This window comes from Takifugu flavidus, chromosome 14 (assembly GCF_003711565.1).
Source record: "Takifugu flavidus isolate HTHZ2018 chromosome 14, ASM371156v2, whole genome shotgun sequence".
NCBI lineage: Eukaryota > Metazoa > Chordata > Actinopteri > Tetraodontiformes > Tetraodontidae > Takifugu > Takifugu flavidus.
Window position 1 is genome coordinate 7,653,676 of NC_079533.1, and position 21,306 is coordinate 7,674,981.

Consider the following 21,306-nt stretch of genomic DNA (forward strand, 5'->3'; position numbering starts at 1 on the left):
TCGATCTCCTCACTCCCCGAACCCAGGTTCTGTACGTCAATCACTCCATGGTGTCTTATCGGCGGCGATCTCGCGTCGTGTGCAAGGGAAGGAGGCGAAATGCCGAATCCATGACTGTCGCTGCTCGCAGCCGCGTCCTCCCGTCACCAAGGCATCGCTGCTCCAACGGGGGGGTGGTGGGAACACAGATGCAGCCGCATTCAGCCCGGTGGGCCTGCAGAAATCACATGGCTGCGATGACTAAGGCTGCGAAAGCGTTCCAGGCGCTTCGGGAGACCCTTCTCAATGAGTTTCCCCGGGAAAATGATGCCGTGCATTCAGATCACATCCCCCCCTGCGTTAATCCAGACAGCTCAGCCCAGATATGACTTACTTCCATCACTATATTTGGCCAATATTACCAGAAAAATCCTTCTTGTCTGTTTCTTTTTAACAATGACTGGTGGTCACGTGATACAGACATCTCTGACAACACTATTTGCGATAATAATATACGTTTCTGACCCACATTTGGGTTCTTCCTGTGTTATATCTTTAATCCTAAATATAATGGACGCAGATACTGTCACGTTCTCCTGACAGATAGAGCGACATCTGCTGAGCGACCTGCGTTGATGAGCTATTTCACATACAGGTGGTGTAATCCGGAATTAGTGATATTATCATTTTATTTCATAATTATTATGATGTTTACATGTATTTTAGGGGATTCCCAATCGACCTAGCTGCTCTCTGCTGTTGTGAGAATTCACAAAACCGACAACTACGCAGAAAAAACTGATTTGATCGATAAAAGCGAAAAGTTTTATACGCTCACAGAATCCGATTCTCTTCATATTGTGATGAAATAAGTTTTTGCGGGAATAAACGCGACACGCAGCCTACGCACGACACGAAGTCACCGAGAGCGTTGGCGGGTATTCGTGCACTTTTGCCTCCATCACAGCTGAACTTGGACGTGTCACAAGTCAGACCTGCTGTTCCAGCGCGTCGCCGGCAGAGGGAGCGCGTCGCCCAAGTTCCAGCGCGGTGCGCGCTGACATCAGAGGCGAGGCGTGCTTGCGCGTGTTGATGCTGCCTGTGCCACGACTCGCCGTTTCTGGTCCATCTTGTGAGTGAGACGGAAGCGCTCCACCGAGCCAATTCTCATGCGTTTTCGGCCCTGCTCGCCTTCGACTGCGCGCCGCCGGGACCTGGAGGCCCCCCACAGCCCGCAGACGGAGCGCCGCTGAGGTAGGCTGGGTCAAACGGTGCTGTCATCTTATGTCACTGTCGTGTCCTGCAGCATTGAAGTTTTCTCGGCGTGGCCTAAAATGTCTCATTGCTCCGAAGAGTTTCCAGAACCACGAAACGCCCCCCCCCCTGGCAGGCGGCCGCGCGTCCGACATGATCGTGGAGATATTTGATGCAGGCAGCTGCTTTTAACAGCGCCGTGACACTTGGCACCGTTTAAGTCTTATATTCAGAGATAGAAGTATGAAAATGACTAATCACTGATCAATATGCTTGACTGAGCGCCCATTCTTGGCCCGCGGAAGAAGATCTAATCCACGTGCGTAATACTTCCATACTTAATCCAGTGAACAGGCTCATCGTTGTGGATAAAATAGGCCCGACAGAAACATTCTGCATTTACAGGACGCACGGGGTTAATAATAAAAGGCGAATCATTTATTTTATTTTATTTTTTTTAAAGAAAGGCGTCGCGTGAAAACGTGTAACGGACCCTCATCACATGAAATCTCTCAATAAAACACGGTGATGGTTTGGTTTAAATCGGCTTTCACGATATGAGGGAGCAGAATGAAGCGTCTCCTGATGAACCCGCGCGCTAACGCGGGTGCACGTCGCTGCTGGTGGCTCGTGCAAAGGTCAGAGGTAAGTTCACGTCTACTCACCCTTCCGCTGCATTTCCTCTGCAGACGAGCGGCTCCACCTTCAATTAAACAGCAGAAAACAAACTTTTAATGTCTCGTCTACATTAAGAGAATTTCCTGAGCTGAACTTTCCGAGCTAAGAAATGAGAGTTTTAGTCTAAAATGACTGAAAAGACAGTTTTACAGCGGATCAGCCTGTATTAGATAATTACCTTATAAATTATTGTTCATTTATATCTTTTTTACTTCAGTATTGTTTTTTTCTTTAAACTGAAACACAGTAGATAATGAGATTAGATAGATAGATAGATAGATAGATAGATAGATAGATAGATAGATAGATAGATAGATAGATAATAGATAGATAGATAGATAGATAGATAGATAGATAGATAGATAGATGGAAACATTTAGCACCGCAGCCCAAAAAAATAAGAAAAACACAAGTCAAAAATTTAAAAGACAAAGAATATATTAAATATATATCACGTGTGAATAAAAAGCTCGTTGAGAATGTCTCGTTATAGCGCAAAAGAGCCATGATTGAATGATATAAATAATGAGATGAGAGCAGCAGTGGTCGTGATGACGATGAGGGTGATGAGGGTGATGAAGGTGATGAGGGTGATGAGGGTGATGAAGGTGATGAGGTGATGAGGGTGACTGGGCCCAGGCTGCTCCCTCAGCACCACCTCTGTGTCCTGCATCTCCGGCCTGAGAGGTTCCGCTCCAGCAAATGTTGCTCTTATTTTATACATCACTTGTATCTGTATCAACATTAGTTAATATTCATTAATATTTAGCAGTATTAGTCATAATATGCATCTATTTATTTTTATTTTGCAGTTTAGTAGTATAGAGCACCTAAAGTATTATTTAACCTTCTAGAATCATTTTCTCTTGATGACAATAATTTAAAATAACCTTTGTATGAAGCATCTCGTGAATTTTCTGCAGCATTTGTATAAATTAATAATAAAAATTCCAACGAGCGGCCGGTTCAGGCAACATTCTTCCATTTCTCACAGTCCTTTAATTCATGAACGATTCTCAAAAAGGCCGCTGATGGATCCGCAGTGGGACAGGCGGAAGAATTCTGTTGTATTTTATTTTATTTTTAAGGATCACATGATCAGAATCTCGGGTAGATGTATTTCCAAATCATTTTGCATATTTATGACCAGAACTAGCTTATTTAGCTACGAATTGAGCGTATTTCTGTGCCATTAAATGCGTTGTGAGGTCTTTCTTTAAAATGCGAGGCTGCAGGTCAGACCGACACCTTTCTGTCCATTTAGTCTTTAGGTTTTATGCCCCGTCGCCGTGACGTGGATGCGCGTTTGAGCTTCGTGCACGCAGGCCGAAGCTCGAATCAGCTGTTTCACGACGACAGGGCGGCATAAAAATCATCAGGAGTTATAAATTTATGCTTCCAATGGGTAAACCAAAATTAATGAATGCAGAAAAATAAAAACTTAGCGATCACGAATCAAGTCGATTGTTTCATTTATGCCCTAATACTCAGAGGGCGGCTAGAAAATGTATTTAAATATATATATATATGGATAATTGTCACTTTCACGATAAAGCAAATTCTAATGAATATTAAGCTATAACGCAGAGTGTTGTTGTTAATTTAGACACATTTTAAATCGATGCAGTAACATGAAAAACGGCTGCGCGAGGAAAAAAATGGCTAGTTTAGGAAAATGTGCAAAACATGCAGGAAAAAAATAAACAATAAATAACCAGGACACAATCTGAGTGCTGAGAAGAAGCACCGCGACGGCTGGAGGCGTCAAACAACCTGGTCAGGAGAATATTGGCTCTTCTGGATTATTATGGGCTTTAATAGCAATTTCATGGAGTTTAAAAAATAGTCTCACCGAGGCCAGACGGCACTGTGATTAAAGCACACACACACACACACACACACACACACACACACACACACACACACACACAGAGTTTTCTGGGTGTGGCAGAAATGCACAAACAAATCAGTTCTGAATCACATGAACAATATTCATAAATATAATAAAGTGATACTATTATAATAAACATCTTTTCTTATTGGTACAGAGCACGATGGCATGCTTAAAATTCCCTTTAAACCTTTATTAATATTATTATTATTATTTCTCATTATTATTTGCACAGCACAGGCGTTTGCGGTTGTTTAGTGATATTTATCATGATATATGGGAATTATTCAATGAGAACGAGTCATTAAATAAGTCAAATAAACCTTTTTTTACTATAATAAGCCCGACAGAACATTTGGCCTGTTACTGTTTGCTAAATAATTAGCTCGTTGCAATCTCACACCGAGCGCCTCAGAGGGAGGGGGGGGGCATTTCCCCCTACATTTACAAACAGGTTGTTTTTTAAGTTTTTAATCTTAACAACAGTTTTAAGGACACGACGCAGTGGCTTAGTTTCACTTTCCTCTGAACTGAAGCTACAGCTGCTGTTAGCAGCCGAGTCTCGCCTCACCTGCTCTTTTTTCTGTCTCCTCCTCACGTCTCCGCGCAGATCTCGCGAGACTTGGCGCCGTGGCTGGCCGTGGCTTTGCAGCAGACAGAGGGAGAAGGCAGGCAGGCAGCATCATGGCGGACCGAGACAGTGGAAGTGAGCAGGGAGGAGCAGCCATGGGCCCAGGCTTCGCTTCCATGCACTTGGCGACAGGAGGGGCGGGCTCGGCTTCCGGGCTCCAACACGAGACCCAGGAGCTGGCGTCCAAACGGGTTGACATCCAAAACAAACGCTTCTATCTGGACGTAAAGCAGAACCCAAAAGGCCGCTTCTTAAAGATAGCAGAAGTCGGGGCCGGTGGAAACAAGAGCCGCCTCACGCTGTCCATGTCCGTGGCCGTCGAGTTCCGCGACTACTTGGGAGACTTCATCGAACATTACGCCCAGCTGGGTCCGACGCATCCGGGACTGGTTCAGGACGAGCCCCGGCGGGCGCTCAAGAGCGAGTTCTTGGTGCGCGAGAATCGGAAATACTATATGGATCTGAAAGAGAACCAGAGGGGACGTTTTCTCAGGATCCGACAGACCGTTAACCGGGGGCCCGGTTTGGGCTCCACGCAGGGCCAGACGATCGCTCTGCCGGCCCAGGGACTTATCGAGTTTCGTGACGCTTTGGCTAAACTTATTGACGATTACGGCGTCGAGGACGAGCCCGCGGAGCTGCCGGAGGGGTCCTCATTGACTGTGGACAACAAGCGCTTCTTCTTCGACGTGGGCTCCAACAAATACGGCGTGTTCATGCGGGTCAGCGAGGTGAAGCCCACCTACCGCAACTCCATCACGGTGCCCTACAAGGTCTGGTCCAAGTTCGGGAACACCTTCAGCAAATACGCCGAGGAGATGAAGAAGATCCAGGAGAAGCAGCGGGAGAAGAGGGCATGCGAGCTGCAGCAGCAGCAGGAGGAGATGCAGGCGGACGATGGGGACGAGGATTGATGCGGACCGGCCCAGGCGAAAGTAACGAAAATAACCCGAGAAAACCCCATATATTAAAACAAACAACTACTGTATAAAGAAAGAAATCTAAAGATTTAACTGTTAATGGTTTAACTCCAAGGGAGCATCACCCTCAGTATAAGAACCTCCACAACCTGACAGTTATGACATGGTGTCACTCATCGCTGGATGTTACCCCCCCACTTATTCACCATTAATACAGTAACGGGCTGCTAAACAAAGTAATAACGTTATATTTGAACATTGTTTCCTACTTGACGGACGACGTGGAACTGAGTTTATTTCCCTTATTAACAGAAGAAGAAGAAGAAGAAGACTTTTATACCAGTTGACGCTATTGTGTTAAAAAAAAAACCACAAAAAAAGGAAAATCGAGGCGTTTGGAATGTCCGACTGGAACCGGCCGCCAACTAACGACTTCAGCACAAATCAGAAGTTTTTCGATTTTTTTTCCAACCAAAATTCCGGAGAAACGAACGAACGAACGGAGGGACGGACGGACGCGACCCCCAGAAGGCCGCCGCGCGTGCTCGCCGTCCCGTTTACCTTTGCGAGCAGAGACGCGCGCGCACGGGAGGTCGTCGGAGGGCTCGGCCCGCGTGGACGGAACCGGCGCCGTCTGTCGTGCAATACGCATCAAAGTCGAATATATAGGACGTATCGGCGGCGTCCGGCGCGGCGCCGTGGGCCGGTGGCGCCCGGGGAAATAGGAATATTGTCGTTTTCTTTCGTTTGAAGCTCTCGCCGTGCAGATGGGTATATTATAGACTGTGTGTGTCGTCGTTAATGCAATGTCTTCATTTTAAAGGTACTAAGTGTGTGATAGAGAAAAAGCAGCGGCAACATGTAGCAAACGGCCTCAACGCAGACGACAGGACCAGAGGAGCCCCCCCGACGCACACACACACGCGCACACACACACGCTGAGGGTTAGCAGGAAGGTACGGGTTATTGCGTCGGAGACGGAGACGTTTGGCGAGCTCGTTTTTGGGCGGCGAAGGTCCAGCCGGTGCCAAGGAGCGCCGCCGCTGCATGTTGATCTGCACTGATGTAGATTCCGTCGGTCTCCCAAAATACTGGCTCAAGGACTCTTCCATATCGTTACCGGACCCCGACCCCAGCGCTCGCTCCCTGACTCGCGAGCCCGCGCGTCTGCCGGGCGCCGACGGGATCCGGTTTTGGTCTAATTGTAAATATTCGGGCCGCCACCAGGAAAAGGGGGAGAAAAAAACCCCACGACTGGTCGTGCGAACCAGTTCAGTCGCATCTCATAGATGTGTGATAGCAGTTTTATAAACTCCAGAGGAACTGGCAACAATCAGACATCAGATTTACCTCAGTAAACCCACCGCTCCCTCGTTTAGATTGACTGGAAACCAGCAAACCGGACTGTCCTTGACCACCTATTTTTGGAGCCTAAAAGATCCGATTGGGAGCGTCCTCTTCAGCATATAAACAACCTGGTGCCTTACACACTCCGCATGCTTACACGCTGGCCCGGTGCTTTGGATCGCAAGTCTCGACGCTTCTCATCGTCTCCTCTTTCTTCCACTTTTCTTTCGTGTCTCGGCCCCTTGTGTGCTAACGCACGACTGGTGGTGCTACAAAGGGTTCGCTCCCAAACCCTCAAAAAAAAAAAAAAAAAAAAAGCGGGGAGCAGAGCCCTCTTCTTCTCCTCTGCGTCCCTTCACTCCTTCCTCCGCCCTCTCCCTGCAGCCATCCAGGTATCGGCCTACATGTAACCATGGAAGCGGGTGGTCACCTAGATGCAAGACGATGCGGAAGAGTCGGCTCTCGTCCGGCCAGGTGGCGTCGGCGGGAAGAGCAGGGGCTGGCCGGGAACGCCGCCCGGGGTCCGGGAATACGCGCCCGTCGGAATAGCTCGGATAGTCGACGCGCTCGCCGTGGTTGAGCGGACGGGGAGCGGCGAGCGCGTCTCCTTCTGTTTTCATGTTTTCTGCAGTTTTACCTTTTCAGCGTTATTCCACATTATTTGTAACTTTGGAATGTTTTGCCCACAAAAAAAACAACAAAACTCTATTTTTTCTGTGCAACATTTCATCACTGTGTGCAATATCGTATGTGCCAATGGCGGCAATATATGTATATCAATTAAATATATGATTAATATTTAAAAGCATGTGGCTGAACTCCATGTTTATTTCTCATGAAGATCTCGGATGCCTTGATTTGCACTTAAAGCTCCGTCAGGCGACCCGGCCGTCGCTGACCCGGCGCCGACCCGGCGACCCGGTGACCCGGCCTCCGTTAACTCGAACAATGTCGAACATCCACAGGAAAACGGCGACGTTGTGGCTTCTGGAAGGTCAGCGATGGGACCGGGATGGAGTCGTGGAGCTGATCCTCGGTACAGCGAGTGGTGGTTGTGTAGCACTTTGATCTCTTTGATCTCCCAGATCTTTGATCTGCCTGACCAACACTTGTTTCAACTCATTTAACCAAGAATGTTTTTCTCTTACTTTGATTCTTCTTTTTTTTTTTTTCTTTTTTTTTTTTTTAAATAAGAGGGCTTTTGTTTTGTTTTGTTCATGCGATGCATTCAGTATAATTTATGTACATTTGACAAATTTTAAAGAATAAATTTAATTTACCCGTGAGGGGGAGAGATATACATTCAAAATGTATGTGTTCTGTTTATTTGTTTTTATTAACCGTGTGGTGGAAACCCATCTGAAAACGTTTTAAAGGGTGACGATGCACTATAGCCGAGTGGAAATATTTAAAAATAAAAGCCAAACGTTCCACAAACGCTAACCATGCATCTGGACGCCCACGTGGGCCGCCCCAGCGGTGCCGGACGGGGTGTTTGAGCCCTGACCACCATCCTGCTGACCTGGCGAGAAGGTTGGGACAAGAAAATAAAGGACTTTGCTGCTTCTAAGATGCTTCTAGGATCTGGACATGACGTGTGACACCACGTATGTAAATGTAAAGGTTCCAGACGGTTAATTACTGTCGCCGATGACCCAATGCAGCCAGCAATCATCATAATTAGGTTTTGACCCCGTTCCTTTGCCGGCTGTGGTGATGACGTCATGCCGGGGGCAGGTCTCGCGCTCGGCCACTAGAGGGCGCAGCGCGCCAACAAAAGAGCGGAGGCAGGCAGGCGGAAGCGGGGCGCGTGCGCAAGATTCAGCAACGCGAGGTAAACATCTGCTCACGCGAATCTCGCGTCGCACGTGCACGCAGCTTTTACGGCCTCGAGCGGTTTGAGAGGTTTGAAACCCGCTCAGAGTTCCATCGCGTCACCTTTTTTCCATCCGTGCGTCCACGCACACGCGCCCGATCGGCCTCAGGTTCCCCCTCCGTGACCTTTTCCCCATCTTGTTCCCGCGGTGCGCTGAATGACGCAGAGCCCGAAAAATTCTTTTGCTCTGACTTCACCGAAAGGAGCGAAATGCGCGTGGACGGGCGCGTGACCCACTTTAATCTGCGGGTAAACTGTTAAAAATCTGTGGGGAAAATGTCAATTATTGTTCGTGCATGGAGCAAATGTGCTATTTTCATAGAAACGTTCTGGTGTCCGCGTCCCAATTCTGTTTTAATTTGGAAGGAATGCGTTTAATATCCTCAGTCTTTCGTTTAAACTCGACCAGGTTGAGACACTAAAGCAATAATAGCGGCTGGGATTTGATTCAGCAGATAGTTTTGGAGTTTTGGGTGTGGTGAATGCGGGAATCGGGGTCAGGTCTAAGGGCTGACAGGCCAGGACCTGGGACCCAGTTCGTGTTCAGGAACCAGTTTTGGATTAAGAGAGAAAGGAGCAGGGTGACGCAGCCCTTCCTCCTCCCTTCATTGGTCGGAATCTTCCATCTCTCACCTCAGCAGGTTCTTCAAAGACATGTTCACCGAGGGTCCGGGGGCCTTAATGACAGGAAGTACCCAGACAAGTCATTTAAGCTGTTATTTTAGCTGCTGTTTGGCTCTGGGCCAGTTAGTTCCACCCCTCCCTCTTTCTCTCTCTCTCTCTTCTCCTTATTTCGCTCATGACAAGTTTGTCCCATCAGCTTCCTCATTAGCTCTCTTCCCCTTTCTTTTGACTCAAATGTGTGTTTGCATGCGCGGGAGGGTGTGTGTGTGTGTGAGACAGGGGGCGGGAGGGAGGCTGTGGAATGCTGTGATGTCATCAGCATACACACAAAGGCGAGCAGGACCCACGGGCGCTTCAGCATAGTTAGCTTACGCTGCTGTGGAGCGGCTGCCTTCCTCCCGCTGTGAGTACTTCACCCAATTTCTCCCTTTCTCACGCAGTTCGGCTTTTCCACTTCCTCTGTCCTCTCGCACTCTCCCCCCCCCCCCCCCAGCCTTCCCTCTGCATGCCCGACGCTGCGATTCGCGGAACCCGACCCGGGTTCCAGCGGTTGGGTCCTTCTGAGTGTGAGAGCTTCCGTCTCCCTCCGAGTGCTGCTAATGTTGCCATTGTTTCACTACCTACAGCGTCTGGAGGAGTTTAGATCAGCCCCCCTTTCTTAGAGGGGCTGACCCCCCCCCCCCCCCCCCCCCCCTTCCCAAGCCAGAGAGCCACCATGTTGACGGGGAGCTGTTCTTGTGGGGGTTTTGGGCTCAGGAAGGGGGGGGGAAGTAGGCTAGCAATGACAGACACATTCTCATTCCTCAGAAGTCTCCTCCCAGTCTGAGGTCCCGTCTTTGGGTCAGTTTGGACTCAGGGTTCTTGGGTAGAGGAGGAGGCACAAGAGTCCCTGGGGGGGGTGGTGTCCTGGATAAGTTTAAGCCCAACTGCATGACCTGTTGGACAGCACTCAGACCGTAAACCTGTTCCAAGCCCTCTTTGTTTGTGTTTCCTCGCAGGCTGAAGTGCCGACGTCCACTGACAGAGCTAACTGACGTCTTAGGAAGGAGGAGCGCAGCGCGGAGAGGACGCGGGCGTGCGGGACAGGACGCGGGCGTGCGGGACAGGACGCGGGCGTGCGGGACAGGAAGCGGGCGTGCGGGACAGGAACCCGCCGGACATGCGACGAGTGTGTGAATAAACAGCCACGGGGGAAGACCGGTTCCTTCAACACCATGAATCTATAAAGCAGCAGAGAAGAAGAAGCTGTTGGTCCTGAGGACAGCGTCTCCGCCTCTCTCGCCACTGCCCGGTCCAGCGGGTTTTGATCGACCCCCCCCCCCCATCCCCGCCAGGCCGCCAACATGCTGCAGCAGATCTTGCAGGACATGTACATCGACCCCGACGTGCTGGACGCGCTCAACGAGGACCAGAAGAAGACCCTCTTCCTGAAGATGCGGCAGGAGCAGGTCCGGCGCTGGAGAGAGCGCGAGGAGAAGCTGGAGGGGGAAGGAGGCGACGGCGAGCACAGGAGGACCAAGCCAAAGAAAGGTAACCGCGGCGACTCCCTCGGCTAACTCTGCTCCTCTCCCCGTCCGTGACGCGTTAGGGCGCAGCCGCGAGACGTTCGGGCACCCGCCGAACTTTCAAACAAAGCTTCGGATGGAAAAAGAAAACCCCACCTGTTCGCTGGCGTGTTGACACAGTTGCAAAACCTTAGACGGGCAGAAGCACGTGTGCGGGGGCGGAGACAAACACGCACCCGCGCGCCCCATCTTCTCAACAATAAATACCTCAAATCCACTCAGCAGGTTTAAGGTTTCTTAAAAATGGCGAGCTAGGCTAACAGCCGACAGCTGTTGGCCATTAGCCGGGGAGGGAGAGGGCGCCGACCCGCAGCAATGGCGAGCAGGCAGGAAGCTTCTATTTATACCTGAAGCATAAACAGCTAAAGCTGATGGATGGTGCTGGCGAGCTAACGTCAACAACGCGGACGCAAGTCAAGCTAACATTTACACAGAGCGGTTCCGAGCATCCCTGTGATGCCGAGGCCGGTTGTCGAGTTCCGAAACGTGGAGACCAAAGCTGCGAGTGCTGGTGGAATCTGGTGGCCGGTTTGACAGGAACGCCGCAGCGAGACGGGCTGAAACCCCCGGAGCGTCGGGAACCGGTCGGACCGGTCCTGCAGAAGCATTTCTTCCTCTGACGTGGTGAGAGTGCGGTTCTGGGAAACGCGTGGTGTGACGGAAAAGAAGCGCTCCGATTTTCATATCCTTAGAAGGACAAATGACAGACCGGAGCGTCCGCCACTGCTCCCAGTTTAGACGGATTTATTTACGCCACAGGCTCCGTGGCTGCGGCGCCCTCTGGGCCGCTGCCGGCTCGGCCGGCGTCGTCTCAGAATTCCAGTTTACCATGAGATCAAAGGGCCAGAACGCAGTTCATTCTTTCATGTCAGAGCTTTTCCAGCTTCTCCAGCTGTGTTCTTCAGTCTTTTTTAGGAGTAACGGGAGGCCTCTGACGTCAGGAAGTGCGTCGGATGTGATTGACAGTGCGACCGGTCTCGTTTCTGAGGAACAACAAAGGCTCGACTATGGAGAAGTGAGAGAACGTCTCCCTCTCCCTCTCTCTCTCTCGCTCTCACAGCTGCTGCGATCAGGCCGCAGACCCCGGTCACATGGTCCCGGCGCTCGTCCACGCCGGCTTCCTGTCCGGCCGGGAGGAAATGGAGGCCAGGCCGCCTCTCGGTGTCAAAGTAGGAAGTGTGTCAGGACGGATCCTTGAAAACAATCAGCAGGGGAAGAGAGAGGCTTTGATTTGAGACCCGCTGAACCTGCTTCTCTTCACAAAGTGAACCTCCCCCCTCCCTCCCTCCCTCCCCCCCCCCTCCCCCCTCCCCCCCCCCCCCCCCCCCCCACTTGTTTGTGGCCTTCAGCCTTTTCTGGTCACGGGGCTTCATGGTCACATGATCTCATGTTCTTGCTGCTGACATTCACACGAGGAAGATCCGTGGATCGTGTCACCGCGGCAGAAGATCCCAAACGATCCTACAGTGACTCGGCGGAAGTGCTTCATCGGAGCGGCGGGGGACAATGGCGCCGCTGTGGGACAACGGCCGCTGTGGGACAATGGCGCCGCTGTGGGACAACGGCGCTGCGGCCTTTGTGTCAGTTTGCTTGGACAACCCGTTTGCCGAGGTTTTGATGCGTGTGGCGTCGCAGCTACTGTTCCCCGACACGTGGAGGCTGTGAGCTGGCTGAACCAGTTCGCCACCCCGACGCCGTCACGAGGCCGGTGGCGTGATCAAGTCAGAGTCAACCAGAACCAGAACCAGAACCTCAGACCCCACGGGAAAAGTTTAGGGAACATTTGAGGTCCTGGTCTGGTGCTGCCTTCAGCCCTCAGCTCCAGCTCCTCACACGTGTTTCCAAGCGCTCGTTTATGGGACGTTTATGGGATGGTAGAGGCCGTGCACGTGCGTGTTTAGTGCACGTGCACGAGCGTGTTTGATGAAAAGCCCCCTACCTGACCCGGGCCTGTGTTTCCTCCTCAGCCAACAGTAAGACGGTGAGCTGGCTGCTGGGCAGAGACGGCGACGTGGCCGTGGTCGTGATCGGGGACGTGGACGAGCTGACCTCCAAGTTCATCTGCTCCGGAATCGGGGAGAAGAAGGCGCCGAACCTCCCGAACAGCACGAAGTAATGGGAAAAAACGGGAAAAACGGGAAAAAGGAAAAGTCCCGCAGCAGAGGGACGATTCCAACTTTTAGGAGCACGATTGGAATCATTTTGGGTGTTTTTGCAGGAGTCAAACGATCCTGAAGAGCAGAAAATGCTCCGAACCCGCTGCCAACGAGAGAGAGCCCCCCCCAAACGCTCCGAAGGGAATTTCACTGCATTTAAAGGTATTCCGCTGCTTCCCACCGGACACGTTCGGCGATGGCGATAAAACGTTTGCTGTTGCTTCTGGCTTCTCCCTTCTGTCTCCGTATCTTCGTGTCTGCGCGTCCACGTCACCCGTGTCAACGTGTTGGACACGTGAAACACGCAAAAGGCCGCAGGGAATAAACTTCTCTATCCCAAAATTTAGAAAGAGAGAGTGGGTGAGGGAGGCTGTGCTGTCATGGCAACCGTAAAGGCAGGAGCGAACTGGGGTAGATGGTCTCATCTGGCCTCAGCACGCTGCTCACTCACTGGAAACTGGAGCATCACAGTCGCTGATTTCCCTACAGTCACATCAACACACACACACACGCGCACGCACGCACACACACGCCATCTTATCTCCTACGTGCACGCCGAACCTTTCAAAACAATTTCTGCTCTGTTCTTTCCAAAAAAACTGAGGGGGTTTTTGGAGGGTGACGTGTCTCTTGTTGCACTTTCTGTCACGGCTCTGCTTCTCCCAGCAGGGCGGAGGCGAGGAGGCGGGCGCCGTGCGCCCCCTGCCGGTGAGTGCGGGCATTTCAGCGGCGGGCTCTGGGGTTGCATCGGGCCTCCGCCGCTCTTGTAATGCCTCTGTTCCACCCACAGGTGTCAGTGAGTGATCGTCCAGCAGCTCCGGCTCCAGCTCCGGCTCCAGCAGCAGAGGAGGTATGTGTGGGAGGAAAAGTGTGCCTCTGTCTTCCCTTTTTGGCGTGCTGCACTTTTCGGCGCTTCCTGCCTTAATTCGAGTGTCACCGCAGACTTTGAAACGTGCGTCCCAGCCAGCTGCGAGCGACGGCGCCGGGATCTGGTTGTCAGCTCTTTTAAAATGTGGCTTTAGCCCCCGTGTCTTTTCATGTCAGTCCCACCCTCTGCGAGGAACAGGAAATGGTGGTTAGGCCAGCTGTCCCCCCCTCGCTCCCAGCCTCCCCGCGGATCATCTTTCTCCCACAATCCTCTCTTCCCTGGCCCCCGCTCGTCAGAGCCGCCCCCCCCCCCCCCCCCCGTCTGCCTCTCCGGGGAGCAGCTGAGCCGAACCGTCCTCCTGCTGGCTCCATCATCGCTCCAGCCCCGGGTTGTCAGGGGAGTCTGTTCTCCACCTCCCCTCACTTTCTGTGTGTGTGTGTGTGTGTGTGTGTGTGTGGTGTGTGTGTGTGTGTGGTGTGTGTGTGCGCACGTGCAGGTGACACGCTCGGCACGAACGGTTGACTTTAACAGAGGCAAAGGCAGGATTTCTGGACCGTCCTAGAACAGATGGTTGGTGAACTTGATCAGGGAATTAAAGCGAGGAGAGGGAGGCTGCGTCAGCCGCAGATGGATGGGATTGTGGGACGCTCTCCTGAGCTTTGGGTGCGTGCGCGCTCCTCTGTTCTCTGCCCCCCCCCCCCCCCCCCACCCCCACCCCCGCCACAGAAGGAGACGCTTCCTCCCCATCACGTCTTGGTCTGCGCCACACGCTCTAGGTGACAGGCGGCGACGCTTCTCTCGCCAACGTGACGACGAACATCCACACCTTGGGGGGGGGGGGGGGGCTGGAAATCAAGGCTAATCTATTTGCAAGCCTCATTGATTTGTGGCGTGGCGGCGGCGCGAGGCCGACGCCGCTGCTCGTTCCGCTGCAGCTTTCCTGCGGTTGCTTTAGCGACGGAGGGACCCAGCTTGAGATTGTTGATTAAAAAGGCGCGAGATCAGGAGGGGAGATTAGCGAGGCGGCGTGATCTCCGAGTCATCTTATCGTCCTGTCCCCCCCCCACCCTTCAACCCTTAATCAGTGGTCGGAGCCGTGTGTTTTATCGCGGCGCCGTGTTGTCATTGCCGCGTAATTCGGGGAATCATTTGTCCCGCGATAATCAAACATGGCGGTAATTGACAGTAATTTCGCTGCGTGTGAATGAGCCGTCCACACTGATTGTCCTCTTCCCTCCTCTTCAGTCGGAGTCAACCGGCGCCACGGAGACGAAGTCCGTCCCGCCTTCCTCCGTCTGCTCCAAGCCCCCCGTCAGAGCGACCCCCGTCACGGTGAGGCCGGCGTCGGCCGCTGTGGCCCCGGGCTCCGTCAACAGCAGGCCCGGCTTCTCCAGCCTGATGCTGGCCAGCACGCCGGCGCCGGCCTCTTCCAACAGCGCGCTCAAACAGGGCTCTGGAACGACGGCGGACGCCAGATCCGGCCCGGGCGCGCAGGAGCCCCAGAAGCCCCAAGAGGCCGCAGTGACCAAAACTGGGAGAGGTAAGCTGGGATGGCGTCCAAAAAGCCCAACAATTCAATGAGCCGGTGAACAATGGCAGAACAAAGGGATTAGGGTCAGAGGTCGCTCCTGTAATTCCCCGTTTTGTTCTTACAAATTTAGTAGGACCGCTCTACGTGTACGCAGGACGATGCCACATTTCCCTTCATATCACCTTGAAAAATAAAGACGCGAGCGCAACGTCTGGCGTCTGCCAAAACAGGAAGTACAGACTAACGCGGGGTAGACCTGCTGCACTAACTAAAGGTTGCAGAAGGAAGTGAAGAAGTATTTAATGCTGATAAAACACATCTGATAACCTGACACCCTCCTGCACTACTGATGCGTTATTGGGAGCTAATGCTAACAACAGGAGCTGTGAGCCTCAACAAGTCTGAGCGGTGACATTCTTTTCTTTGTCTGAACACCGTGAGCCAGTCACACGTCTGTAATGTGATTTGTTTTCTGTGCGAGCGTCTGTTTGCTTTATCTGATGAGACTCCGGGGAACACGTCGAAGCGCTCCTCTTTGCTCGGAGGCAGCATGTGATCTGTAGCTAACAGCTAAGTCGCCGACATCGGCATTCGACGCTCCCCACACGATTGGGTCGGAGCTCTGAACAAAGTTGGTGGTTTCTCAGTGCAAGGAGGGATTTATTTCCCTAAATCCAATGTTCTCGCCAAACGGTTCCTCATCCCGCTGGAATCTTTATTGACCGGCAGAGCGAAATGAGAGCAGCTTAGGAACGAGGCTTTCGGGGCTCTGTTCTGTGCCGCGGCGCCACATTGGCTTCGCACACCTGCTTGTTTGGCGGTTTCTCCGTTGCTATGGGCGCGCTACAGCAGCAGGGCTCGTCGAGCCGCGCGTTAATTCAACCAAACGCCAGACGGCGAATGAAATTAGGAGCATTTCTCGGCCCTGTCCTCACTTTATCTCCTCGCTTTTGAAAACCTCCTCTTGGTTTTATTTGAACTCTGCAGTTTAAACGTCTTTGATTTCCTCCCGACTTCCAGGTTCCTGCTCTTTTGATCTGTAGAATCGCTCTCTGAACACAGCGGCACCAACTTTCCTGAACCGACTGAACCTCCGTTCACCATACACTGACCCACTTTTGCTGGGGGGTGGGAAATAACAGGGGAAGGGAAAAAGCATTCGGCAGAGGAAAACTTAGCACCATCTAGTGGAACCTGGTGGTACTGCAGGCCTGAGCTGAATGCAGGGTCCCTCTGCTGGAGCAACAATCGTCCTGCAATAACACTCCAAAGGCTCCTGAAGCTGATCTTGTTTCACAAAGTCAATTGAAAAAGAAGATTTTTTTTTTCTTGCCCTTGATGGTTCCGCCTGGCGAGTTCTCGCGGATCGTTACCTTTACCTAAACAAAACACCTTATCGACCATTATCAAAATGCCTCCTGACTGTTTCAAGGCTCCGGGCTCGTGAAAGTCCTCCCTGTCTTTACTGTCAGATTCCAGACATTTCACTGCAGATTTTAGGAGATTTTCAGTCAAACATAAAAGAGCCTCTGAGCTCGTTATACGTCCATAACAGCGTTTCCTGATATAAAGTTATCGAAAGTGAACTAAGACCGTTCAAGCAATTAAACAGGCGTTTAAGGGGATTTGTCGAAATCCGTTTGCGAGCGAGATCTGGAACCAAATCACAAATGGCACGTTACCCACAATCCCTTGCCTGCGTGTTTTCGTGCGTGCCCCGGCACGCCGAAGAGCGCGCGGCTCCGTGGGCAACGCCAAGGTAGCGGAGGATGAATGAAGGTGCAGAGGCGAAGGAGAAAGTAAAGGGAACAGCTGGTGTGGTGGGAGGCGAGGCGGGCCGAGCGGGGCTGGGAATAAATGCGCCTCGGCTCCCAACAAAAATGCGGCTGTCCTTGACAATGGCAGGAAGCCTGTTCCAGGGGGAGGATGAGCCTGACTTGGATAACGCTCCTGCCTCAGCTGTTTCCTTCGGAACGGGGCGAGCCACAAGGATTCTTTCATCCCCCCCGAGGAGGGACGGCGGGCCGCTCCAAAGCTGCCCCGGATGAACCTCATCCTCGAGTCGTGGCGACGCTAACGACCCCGTTCGGGCGGTCGCCCAAAGGGCAAAGGTCGAATTCCCGACCCCCGATCGCGTAAGGCGGGAAGAAAAAAGGGGGGGGGGAACTGGAGACGTGGAGGTGCGGACGCGTCACGTGACCCGGGCGAACGAACGGGCAGGACGCCGTCAGCAGCTGGCGCTCCGCGCTCATACGTGCATGCGTGTGTTCCAGTTTCTGAGCGGCGCTCCGTCTGTCGGGCTGCTTTCCTCTCCTCTCTCTTCACCTTCAGAGGGAAGGACACGCATTCCAGCACAGCTTCCCGACTCTAGCCCAGGGCGACGCTCAGTCAGAGCTGATAAGTGACAGGGGCCCCAACGCGCGCGCACACACACACACACACACACACACACACACACACACACACACACACCACACACACACACACTCACCCCGCTCCCTCTCTCCCTCCCTGCCCTTCAGTCCGCAGACATGCTGCTTGGGAATTCTGCCCTCTGCCCCACTCCCCCTGTCCCCCCCACCACCACCACCATCCTGCCCCCCCCCTCCGACCCCCGCCCTGCTTTCTGGCAGAACTGTGCCGGTCTTTAAAGAGATAGATTAGTCTTTAATTTTTGTGCTAGCACGGTGATTGGCACTGCCTTGAGCCCCCACCCCGCCCGCCCGCCCCTCCTCATCCTCCACGTTTTACGATCCGCACTGCGATTCGAGGGGCAGCGGACGGAGGATCGGGAGATTAATCAATCCTGACGCGTGATTAATGCGGAGATTCTCCCCCAGTTTAATAGCCGCGGTTTGGCCGGTAGCTGCTGGGGGGTCGTTTCCAGCAATACTGGTGTCATTTCTTAAAAACAGTCCTCACCCTTAAGCCAACGCTCCATCTTTTCCTCTTTTCTTTTTATCTCCCTGTCTCTATTAAGCATTCCACTCAGACTCGCACCAAGGCTATGAGCTCAAAAACTCTCTGACCGCGTGTGTGTGTGTGCGTGTGTGTGTGTGTGTGGTGTGTGTGTGTGTGCGTGTGTGTGTGTGCGTTAGCGTGTGTGCTCGGTGCGTGCCTGAATGTGTGTCAGCCTCAATTGCTGGAGCCTATCCAAGGTTTCCGTGGTGACCACACAACACAACGAGACAATCAGAGGCAAGCCCACGCAGCGCGGCGAGAGGACATTAACACAGGAACCGCGGGTCAGGGGGCAGAGGAAGGCAGGGCAAGACGGGGGGGGGGGGGGGAGGAAGAGATGAAGGGGAGGGCGGAGAGCGAGGGGAGGGGGGGGAGAGCGTAAACAACAATAAACAAGCTTAAAGGCTACTTTGGGTCTCTTCTTCTCATGCCTGTGAGACATCAAGAGCTTTAAAGGTTCCCCGGCCCCACGAGTGCCTGTGCGGGTTTGGCCGCGTCCCACCTCGGCGTGCACGTGCGTGCGCGTGACTCCGTGCTGTGGCGCGGCGTTAGTCAGAGTTGGCTGAATGCGTGACTGAATCTGCGAGCAGGAGGGCTGAGCAAAAGGTGCACGTGCGCGAGCGCGAGCGTGCGCGTGAGTACGCACAGGCTGTAACATGAGAATGAGCACGTGTCTTTTGAAATTCAACAGTTAGAAACGGCGTGTGTGTGTGTGTTCGGGGGGGGTTTTTTTCTTTCGCCTGTGTGTGTGTGTGTGTGTGTGTGTGTGTGTGTGTGTTGTGTGTGTGTGTGTGTGTGTCCACACGTGCACGCGCATCAGCAGAGCCACGCACGCGGGTGCTCTCACATATCTCTGTCCCCCGGGGATGACGCTAAAAATATGTGGCTCCTCAAGCCTTCTGGTGTCTGAGCAGCGTCTGTCTGCTCTCCACCGCCGTCCCTGTGGCCCCCCCTCCCCTCCCCTCCCCTCCTCCCCCCCCCTCCCCTCCACCCTGCCCCCCCCCCCCCCTCCGCCTGCTCCCTCCATTCCTCCCTCAACTGCGCCCTCTTCCAAACACAGCACCTTAGCAAGAACGCGCATTAATACACAGCTAAATGCGCACACACACACACACACACACACACACACACACACACACACACACACACACCGACGACGTCCACCCAGCTGTGTCCCCACTCCGGGATGACCTCTGCTCAGACGGAGCGGGAGAAAGGGAGCGAAACGGGAATAAAAAGAGGAGGAAGAAATAGACAGGGGCGTGCTGTTGATGGGGGGGGCGGAGGGGGGGTCTGTACCTGTTGGTGGGGGTCTGTTCATCAGCCAAGGTTTAAAACGGCATCAGAGAAGGAAATAAAAGTGGTGTTAAGGAATAAACACAAACAACAATAAAGAGCTGCTGTCCTTTATTGGCGGCCTGTTGTCATGGCGTCACATTTACGGTGTTTGGTGGCGCCACCTTTAAACGAGTCCCCTCCTGTCGTTCCCAGGTGTCACCGGAGCAGAAGCCCCCTGGAAGCCGGCCTCGCAGGACGCCGGGCCCGCGGGGGGCGCGCCGGCCTGCGCGGGGCGCGGCCGCGTGGCTCAGCTCATGAAGACCTTCAACGCCGAAAGCGGCGGCGCCCAGGCCCCGACCCGAGTCCCCAAGCCCCCCCTCCCCTCCAAACCCAGCCACTTGCGGATCACGGCCACGCCCACCGTTAGGTAATCCCTGCACAGTTTCCTCCGTCCCCTCCCTGGACGCTCGGCGCCGGTGCGGAGCGTTAGCGGCGGAGCGTTAGCCGCGGGGCTAACGGATGGAAAAGGTTCACTCCCAAAGCACATCAATGGAAAAGCTTGAATGTAGCGGCTCCAGCCGGATGCTGCGGACGCTCTTGGTGGGATAGAATTTCCAAAGCAGTTGGTTTGACTCTTTCTGTATTTTCCAGGGAATTTCTGACTCTCGCCTGTATCTGCTCGTTAACACCTTCCTCTTGTGCCGTGTGGAGCAGCGACACCCTCGCGCCGACACGCGCTCCCTCGGCCGGTTTCTCCCTCTCGTCTTTATGCTGTTTACCGATTTTCATCCCTCATAAGGCTCCGGAACGGCCCCCGGAAAGGGGGAGCCGGGCTGGAATGGGGGACCTGTTGTGGACCAACGACGGTGCCAAAAACCTCGCCTGGATAAAGAGGCGGTCGCTGCCAAATAATCGAACAATAATCGTTACTGTCCTCTCCCTTTTCTGCACTGTTCCCGGCGTGCGCGGCCTTTTTAACTCACGTTTTCTACGGGGGGGGGTTGGTTTGTTTTTGGATATTTAACAGTGAGACGATGCTCATTTATGAAATGACACTTTTTTCCCCTCTTTAATGTCAACTTTATATAGTGCAATCCAAGCGACATTAAAATGTATAACTTTGGGTTTTGAGCGTCTTTCACGCGCGCGCTCGCGCTGTACGGGCAAACTTTGCATTTAGCTTTTTAAATAAAGGGTGTAGATGTGGGCTCATGAAACATGGATTTGAATCCCAGCGATGCTTCACGTTTATGGCTCCGGTCGCGCTCCAGACAGCCAAATGGTGCTAAATCCTGCGTTTTTTTACTCCCCATCAGCTTCTCTCCAGTTACCCGTGCTAACATTTGCAGCCGGGCTAATCTGCTCACAGAAAATCAACGTTGCTCACTGAAATAAAGGAAGAAAAAAGCCGATACTCCGCTGTCGTCTCTGTTGACACACACGATGAAGAGCAGCATTAATGACATGTAGGTGGTGGGTTAGCTAACAGCTAACGGTAAAATGTAGCTACACATCTGCGGGGTTGAGATTGACTATATATCAGGAGAGATTAAAAAGCTGAAGCTAAGTTGGGCAATGGTGGGTTTCCAGGTTTATTGAGGTAAATCGGACAATAATGTCCCGAATGCTAACGTTGCATCAGCTAAGACGATGCTTTTAAAACGTGAGTCAAAGGATCGTTTTGTGCCGCTAAAGAGAGTCCAGTTAAGCCGCGCTTGGCCTCGCCTCCGTGCCGTTTCATGGCCAA

The 21,306-nt window shown here is 52.8% G+C and overlaps 3 protein-coding genes across 5 annotated transcripts in view; 2 read left to right on the top strand and 1 right to left on the bottom strand.

The window, feature by feature from the left end:
* nrg2a (neuregulin 2a) overlaps positions 1 to 4,509 on the bottom strand; it is a 59,134-nt gene extending 54,625 nt beyond the window's left edge. The window contains exons 1-2 of the mRNA XM_057054114.1: positions 4,374 to 4,509; positions 1,899 to 1,936 (exon numbers count right to left, since the gene is read on the bottom strand). Coding sequence (XP_056910094.1) covers positions 1,899 to 1,911 — 13 coding nt within the window. The 5' untranslated portion in view covers positions 1,912 to 1,936; positions 4,374 to 4,509. The remainder of the gene's footprint in view (positions 1 to 1,898; positions 1,937 to 4,373) is intronic.
* Positions 4,487 to 8,009, top strand: puraa (purine-rich element binding protein Aa). Its single transcript, XM_057054119.1, has 2 exons — positions 4,487 to 5,368; positions 7,542 to 8,009. Exon 1 carries the CDS (start codon positions 4,487 to 4,489, stop codon positions 5,345 to 5,347), a length of 861 nt encoding a protein of 286 aa, XP_056910099.1. The 3' UTR covers positions 5,348 to 5,368; positions 7,542 to 8,009.
* A 559-nt stretch (positions 8,010 to 8,568) lies between these two features.
* On the top strand, positions 8,569 to 20,971 carry zgc:100829 (uncharacterized protein LOC445149 homolog). 3 transcript variants are annotated; one of them, XM_057054117.1, is made up of 8 exons: positions 8,569 to 8,825; positions 10,199 to 10,730; positions 12,733 to 12,877; positions 12,984 to 13,083; positions 13,588 to 13,629; positions 13,712 to 13,771; positions 15,035 to 15,329; positions 19,773 to 20,971. In XM_057054117.1, the coding sequence occupies exons 2-8, from the start codon at positions 10,544 to 10,546 to the stop codon at positions 19,988 to 19,990; spliced, it is 1,047 nt and encodes a 348-aa protein (XP_056910097.1). In that variant the 5' UTR covers positions 8,569 to 8,825; positions 10,199 to 10,543; the 3' UTR covers positions 19,991 to 20,971. The 3 variants fall into 3 exon arrangements, with proteins under 3 accessions (XP_056910097.1, XP_056910096.1, XP_056910098.1); XM_057054116.1 differs by lacking the exon at positions 8,569 to 8,825 and adding an exon at positions 8,871 to 9,603; XM_057054118.1 differs by lacking the exon at positions 8,569 to 8,825 and having other exon boundaries at positions 13,591 to 13,629.
* Positions 20,972 to 21,306: the final 335 nt, after the last annotated feature.

Excerpts from the sequence above, each read along its gene's own strand:
- puraa (XM_057054119.1), top strand. The coding sequence starts at position 4,487 with ATGGCGGACCGAGACAGTGGAAGTGAGCAGGGAGGAGCAGCCATGGGC.
- zgc:100829 (XM_057054117.1), top strand. The coding sequence starts at position 10,544 with ATGCTGCAGCAGATCTTGCAGGACATGTACATCGACCCCGACGTGCTG. Across the intron at positions 13,630-13,711 it reads GCGCCGTGCGCCCCCTGCCG|GTGTCAGTGAGTGATCGTCC; the intron begins GTGAGTGCGGGC and ends TTCCACCCACAG. Across the intron at positions 15,330-19,772 it reads AGTGACCAAAACTGGGAGAG|GTGTCACCGGAGCAGAAGCC; the intron begins GTAAGCTGGGAT and ends TGTCGTTCCCAG.